The following is a 6,981-nucleotide window of genomic DNA, read 5'->3' on the forward strand; positions in this document are numbered from 1 at the left end:
TGCCAGCTCACGGCAGAGCTGCGGCCGCGGCACTTGTGGCCCTGCGGATGCTCCCTGAGCCCGTGCACCAAGGAAGCAGGGTGCAGCCTGAGCCTGGAGCAGGGCGTTTATTTAAATAGAGGCCCAACTAAAATCCATACGTACAGCAGGTGATCTATACATACAGCAGGTGCTCTGGGAGCACCGACTGCATTAGCCAACTCGGAACAACCTGTGGCCGCCAAAGCTGTCTCTCCTCTGCTCACCGTCCATCTTCATTTCCTCCTTCCTCCCCGTATCGATCCTGCAAAGKGTTTCCTGATCTCTACTAAAACAAAGGGGAAAAAAAAGCCAAGGGAGAGAATATCTCCCATCCTTCTGTCTCTGACCTTGTTGAGCCCAATAACTCCTGGGCATTTCTCCATGGCAGATGCATCCTCCTCCTTCCAGAGGCGCTGCCAGACGTCGCAGCGAAGGACAGCGGTGGTTAACGAGGTACGGGATGGCTAATTGAACTCACACCCGCTGCGCTCAGGCTGGGCAGCAGGAATCTATCTGTATTCCTTAACCACCGCGGCTGCCACCTCTCCGCCTGCACTGCTGTAGTTAAGGAAAAACACGTTACTTTTCTCATGGAGCAAAGCAGAGAAGCAGGAGCCAAGTAAAGCAAGTCATCAGACTGGTGTCTTTGGCCATGAGATACGTGTAAGGCTTTCCCAGCCCCAAACGCATCCAGGTCCTCGCTTTAGTTGACCCTTGTTTTGTTCTAGCACCAACTGAGCCAGGGCCCTAACATACTAAGAGATGCTAAAGGACAAACTGAGCTGCAGAGAGACATTCCAAGGGTTAAAATAGTCTGAAAATACAGAGGCTGCTCTATAGGCTTGACAGGTGAAGCCACTCCAGCCAAACAAACAGCAAGGGCACGTCAGCAACTGTCAAAAAAATTACAGCCAGCCCATGCAGAAGCCTTAGCAATAAACACAACAAAAGAGCGACAAATAAAAACGCATGGAGCGCGTTAAACACCCRATGGAAAAATCTCTGGGAACGTTTTATCCCGCAGCCTGGGGCGGGGAGGGAAGCAGGGCTCGAGCAGCTGCAGCTCGCAGCAAGGTCGGCACTCGGCAGCGGATCCACGCGCGGCCCTTCCGAAGGGAAAACCGCTGTGGGAGCGCCCGGGCGGCTCTGCTACACCCTGCCCAAGGTAACGGCATCTCCCCAAGGTAACGGAATCGGCTGCAGGCTCCGCAGGAACATCGCACCGGGAAGCAGGCGCCAAACGAGCGGGGCTATTTTAAGATTTTTGCATTCAGAGGAAATTCTAAGGCAAAATTTCAGAGAGGCAGATGCTTTGAACCCAGCAACGCTGCGCTCCGCGGAGGCAAGCGCGTTCCAGCYTCCAGAGCTGCTGAAACAAAAGTCAATCAAATAAATACAGCCCCAGAAGAGCTATTTAGATTCAGAATCTGCTTTTTCAGCCACTAAATGCTATTTCGTGCATACCTGCATATGTGATCAGCACTACTTGGGAAAATGCATAAGGACTGCAGAGAGCTCCTCCTGCAAGCCACACACATACAGGTCATCTGCAAGACTTGTTCAATAACCACAGCCCACAGAAGTGTCATCCTCACCACTGCAAACACCATCAGCCTGCCTGGACAGGGGACTGGGTCACTGGGAGGATGAGCATGAAGCTGCAAGGAGGACTCTGGACTTCCTACCCCTGGCTCTGCTTTCCAGGGGAGCACAGAGCACATATGGCCATAAACCACCCTTCAGCATCGGCTCCGGGCAGGATTTGGGCACTCTGGGTGGGAGAATAAAGCACAGACAGTTAGGAGCGAAGCAGCGTGCCAGGCTGGGCTCGAAAGCAAGGCTGGGCTCCCCTCTCCTGGCCGGCAAAGGAGGTGCAGCTCTCGCCAAGGCCGCTGCTCCTCTGCACTAGRAACCCGCCTCACCGGGCTCTCCTGCTCTGAATCCCCTTCCTTGGGAGCAAAGAAACCTGTTATGGGCCAAGGAACCGCAGCTCCATCTTCCAGAAGCCTGGCATCCTCACTTGTCAAACACACATCCCCAAATGGATCAGGAGATGACAACTCCCAGCCCCTCGTGCTCGGGTCACCCGCCTGCAGCAGACCCCAACCCTCCCGCTCTGCCATTAAAGCTGACAGGAGGTGACAAAGCCGAGGAAGGGACAAGCTCTGCTGATGTCCCCAGCGCTGCCTCTCCTGCCGTACCCAGCAGGGACACAAGCGAACGTGCCGCTTGCTCCGACTTCAACCTCTTGCTTTATTTACCACCACACCCAGGGCTTCTGTTTCTTCAGGAGGGAAGTCAAAGCCTAAGAGGATGTTTATAAAAAAACATATTTATTCTCCAGACAAGAATGTTTTTTAGCTGTGCATTCACACAGCCAAGCAATTCTGGCAAACAGCAGTTTGTTTGTAGCATATGTTGTTGGTAAAGGATGTGATCAAAGGAAAAGTCTCTGGGAAAGCTTGTCGGATCCCACTGCCCATCCGTGTGCAGGGATATTGGCCTTGCTTTTGCTGTTCACTTCTGCTGCCACTACAATAAACACCCGCACAAAAGTACAGACTCCGTTCCTGGCAGAGAAGCTGCTTTTCCTAAGGGCAGCTTCCCTTTCAGCGGCCTCTCACACTATGAAAACACAACATTTCCAAGTGTCCTTGACCCCAGCAAACACAAGCTGCTCAAACAAAGGCGCCTTCTGCACCAAGGCAGGTGCCTGGTGCTAAGGATCAAGGTTCCACCCCCTCCAGGCTGATGTTAGCGGGGCTGCTGTGTGGTTACAGGCTCTCTCCCTCCCCAGTCGACATGTATGATGAAGCAGAAAAAAGGAGCATGGAGATGACAGGAACAGCAACTGTTTCCTCCACATTTCCCTGCTGGATTCTTGAGCACCAAATATAGAATGTCACCTCAAAACAAAATGCTATTTAAGCAATCTCCAGGGCTGCAAGACAGCCTGTCCCACTGCCAGCCCCACCACGCTGCTAGCAACTGAATTCCAGTTTTTGAGGAAGGCTGGAAAGTGGGGAAAAGTTGGGCTGCTTCTGGGACTGCCAGGCCTCAGCGCAGAGCCCGAGCACCTGCAGGCTTCACAGGCTTTTCTAAGGGGCAAWTCCACCTTGCGCAGCAGAGGGAACAAAAGCTGAGAGTATCTGCAACTAAGGACAAGAATGCTTGTTCACTTTCCACTCCCACCTCAATCTCAGTARTTGCCTCCCCACCTGCCTTACCTCATCCCTGCACAGCAATTAGGCAGCGGGAACAGCCAAGCTGCCCTCCTCCCTCACGCCACATCCCAAACACATCCCCTTTAGCAGCACCACTCGGTGAATCACACAAACACTGAACTAGTTCTGCTGGGAGAGGTCAGCAGCCCACATTGCTGACAGCAATACTGAGGAATAGGCAGGTGAAATAGTTCACCCAAGGCCTCTGCCTTGGCAGASCTGAGGTTAGAAATACAAAGGTTTTCCCCCCCCGATCAGGTCCCAGACTCCATGTGTTCTCCTCTAGGGAAGTAAATTCCCCATATCTTTGGGAGCACAAGACTGCAGAAACAAATGTGTTGGAAGCTGGCGCAATACAAATGTTTTAATCTCTGTCCTTTTTCTGTTCTCTGTGAGAAGCAGTGCTTTTCACCACTTCCTGCATAGACTTGATGCCCAGCTTGAACACAACAGATTTTGCATGGAAAAAAAAAGAGGTTAGATTGATGCATTCAGAGGCAAAGAATGAGCAAATATACTCTGCTACTGCAGCAAGAACAGGAAAACACAGGCCCTCTTGCCACTAAGGGAACAATTGTCCCTTCCCACCAATCCATCCTTAAATCTAGTAAGAGAAACACAGATCACTTGGCGCTGAGGAAAGCAGCAAGACTGTCAGCTCAGGACATTGATGTTCTGGTCTAAAATGGAGCAGATGCAGGAAACAGCAGCATCAGGTGATGCTGCAACACGAGATAACATCAGCTCAGTGTTCACAAACACCGTAGCCATGGCCATGATGTTCAATACTGTGCTCTGAGCACACACATTTGTCAAGCAAAAGACAAACGAAAACCTGATTGCGGGATGATTCACGCAAGATGAACCGGCAGGCAGTCATCAGGCTTAGTCACTAATGATGCAGGATATTTCAACAAATGACCTAGTTAAAGGCTAAATATCCTTTTATTGATCCTTACTCAGTAGCAAATGTGCTTGCATCTATTTACTGCTGTTCATTTGTAATTAGCTGCACGGTGGCGCAACCGCGAGCCTCCCCTTTCTGCTTTTGATTTTTTAAAATCAATCKTATTCACTTCTCTTTGCAGAGGGATCAGAAAGCAAGTGAGAACAGCTGCTCAGCGAGCAGAGTCATCAGTACAAGAGGTGGCACAAACACCCTGGTAATGACAAGAGCAGGTTTCTGCCTTTCCTCAGTTTAGGAGCAYGAGATGGGAACGTCGGCGCTCACCCCGTGCGAGGAGACGCACGTACCTGCCTGCCATCCTGCCCCACGTTGGTCTGTCCTCTCACCACGGTTCGGATGCTGTCATCCAGCCTCCTGCAGGAGAGAAGCCACAATGTCAGGCTCATTCCCACACGCATGACTCCAGCAATTCCTACGGATCTCCAGAACTTAAAAGACCAAATAGTAATAATAAAGTTGGTGCCGTGAATGCTAAACCCACATTTATTTCTCTCTCTGCAGGACATCAATATCTCATGTAATTTAAAAATCCTGCTGCAAAAATGAAACTATTTCCTAATTTAATCAAGGCTTCTTGCATTTCTTTTGTTAGCCACTACCTTCAGCTCTTCTTCATCAATTTCAACCTTTCTTTCATATGTTGCAGCATTCTCTCAGTCTTCTCAGGTTGCTAATGCCAGACTTTATACAGTATTTCCTCCATATTCACACTTGTACTACATACTGACGGTAGAATGACAAAAATATTTAACACAAGTTTCTATGGTTGCTAATTTGACTTTACAAGCAGTTATTTGGCTACTGCTAATTTATTCTGGCTTGTTGTTTTCTTAGCCTTCAAACTGTGCTACAATTTGATACTTGTTTGTTCTTAATTTGCCTTTCAAAACTCGACTTCACAACCTACCACTTAAGATCTCTGAACAAAACCTATTGCACAATAGAGGCAAAACAAAGGTCTATAATGAGATATTTTCATCTCCTCCCCATTCCTTGCCTACTGGATTTGGTTGGAAGATGTGGACAGGTTTATTTCAGGTTAGTAACAGCACAAAAACTRTATTTATGAAGCCTTAGTGATTAGGGTGGTTGTCACCATGTGAAACGCAACAGAATGGAAAAGAATTTACCTTATTTTCAATTTGATTTTGTTCACGACCTCATCGATGTTTGCCAAAGACTACAATACATATAAAAAAAGAAAAATTAGAAGATGGAAAGCTGCATTCCAGCACACATCACTGTGACAGCCAACACGTCCCCACACGTGGCACTTGCCAGGGAGGGCAGCAGTGCCTTGCACTTTACCAGAACCCAGTGATGCAGCGGGGCTTAAATACAGCAACACAGGCAAGGCAGCCACCCCACAACAGCCCTCAGCTGCCAAAACGTCTCCCTTTGCTAATTGCTCAGCCCAAAACTGCCCATGGGGCTGGGCAGGGACTCTCAAACCAGTGGCTCATGGCAGCCCCATTTGTTGTAGCTCAAAAGAAACAAGGCAGTTAAAGCAAAGCTGACTAGTGGCACCGCACACACAGACTTTCTTGGATGAAATCCCTGAGGAGTTACCAGTGGATTCACCACAATGATTCGCTCAAGAGTCACAGCAAGTTATGAAATTAATTGCAAGGGAAACCTTTATAAGGAAGTATTTTGCTTCTGTGGATCAAAGCAGAACTTTCACTCCAGCAAACGCCTTGGCTGTAAAGAGTCTGCATGACAGCRAATCTCACTAAATATGAATTTGAGAAGCAATTATTGCTGCAGATTTACTACCTGTGCTGCTGTTCAGAAGAAAAGGCTTGGCCACAGGTTTCAACGTGCCCCCGTTTACCACCATCAGCACCCCCGTGGTGCTGAGGAGCAGGCAGATCTGCGAGCACCACTTACCTGCTCAGTGGGAAAGAGGGTATTAATGTACTCCACTGCATTGAAGTCTGCTCTGTCCAGAGGGTCTTGGCTGGGAAACACCTATAGAAGGGAAAGAAAATAACACAGTCATCAACACATCAACTTTGCATAGTCTCTTTTAATTGCTGCAGCACTCACTTTAAGTCCTGATTAGCAGCATGATTTTAAGGAGTGTGAGTAGAGGGCAGCCAGGCCTGCCCCGCAGGAGCTGCAGCCTCTGCGGGTCCCCAACCTGCTCAAATTGCTGCAGGTGTCACCCCGTGTCAGCACTGGGAGAACACACACACACACACGTATATAGATATACACACATATACATACACACACATGCTTCCAGGCACAGCCAAAGCCCTCCAAGCCACGTGCCAGGGAATCTCCACACACACAAGCCAACAGCGGTGCAGCCCAAACCATTCTGGTGCTTTTGGAGCTGTCTGCAGAGGAAGGGCCCTGCTGAGGCCTCGCTCGGGCTGCGCAAGGCCAGTGGCGAGGGGCAGGGGATTTGCTTTTCACAGCCTCGCAATAGGGAACACGATGATTTAAGAAGCGGCTCTACAAGTTCCCTGGAGAGTGGGGCCTCGCCGCTTTCACATACGCAAAGAGAAGASGGAGACAAACCAAATCTGCTGACTGATTCTTCCCAGCCACGGGCCGAGAGCAGCCGCGGCGCAAACAGGTTCCACCCGCGCACCGGAGCGGCTGGAATGATGTGGAGGAGGGTGCCCGGGTCGCTCTTCAGCGCACACGCTGAAGCTGGGCCCGGCCGGCGCTGGCCCGGCCCGCCTCGGCCCGCTCACACCGCCCGGGGCCGCCACACAACCGCCGGGACAAGCCGCGCGTCCCGGGGCCCAGGGCCCC

The 6,981-nt window shown here is 50.3% G+C and overlaps 1 protein-coding gene across 1 annotated transcript in view; it reads right to left on the reverse strand.

The window, feature by feature from the left end:
- VPS53 (VPS53, GARP complex subunit) overlaps nucleotides 1-6,452 on the reverse strand; it is a 46,638-nt gene extending 40,186 nt beyond the window's left edge. The window contains exons 1-4 of the mRNA XM_026047897.1: nucleotides 6,435-6,452; nucleotides 6,103-6,183; nucleotides 5,343-5,392; nucleotides 4,500-4,566 (exon numbers count right to left, since the gene is read on the reverse strand). Coding sequence (XP_025903682.1) covers nucleotides 4,500-4,566; nucleotides 5,343-5,392; nucleotides 6,103-6,183; nucleotides 6,435-6,452 — 216 coding nt within the window. The remainder of the gene's footprint in view (nucleotides 1-4,499; nucleotides 4,567-5,342; nucleotides 5,393-6,102; nucleotides 6,184-6,434) is intronic.
- Between the last annotated feature and the right edge of the window lie 529 nt (nucleotides 6,453-6,981).

The sequence above is a fragment of the Nothoprocta perdicaria genome, unplaced genomic scaffold (assembly GCF_003342845.1).
Source record: "Nothoprocta perdicaria isolate Ctin4 unplaced genomic scaffold, notPer1 scaffold_50, whole genome shotgun sequence".
Taxonomy (NCBI): Eukaryota; Metazoa; Chordata; class Aves; order Tinamiformes; family Tinamidae; genus Nothoprocta; species Nothoprocta perdicaria.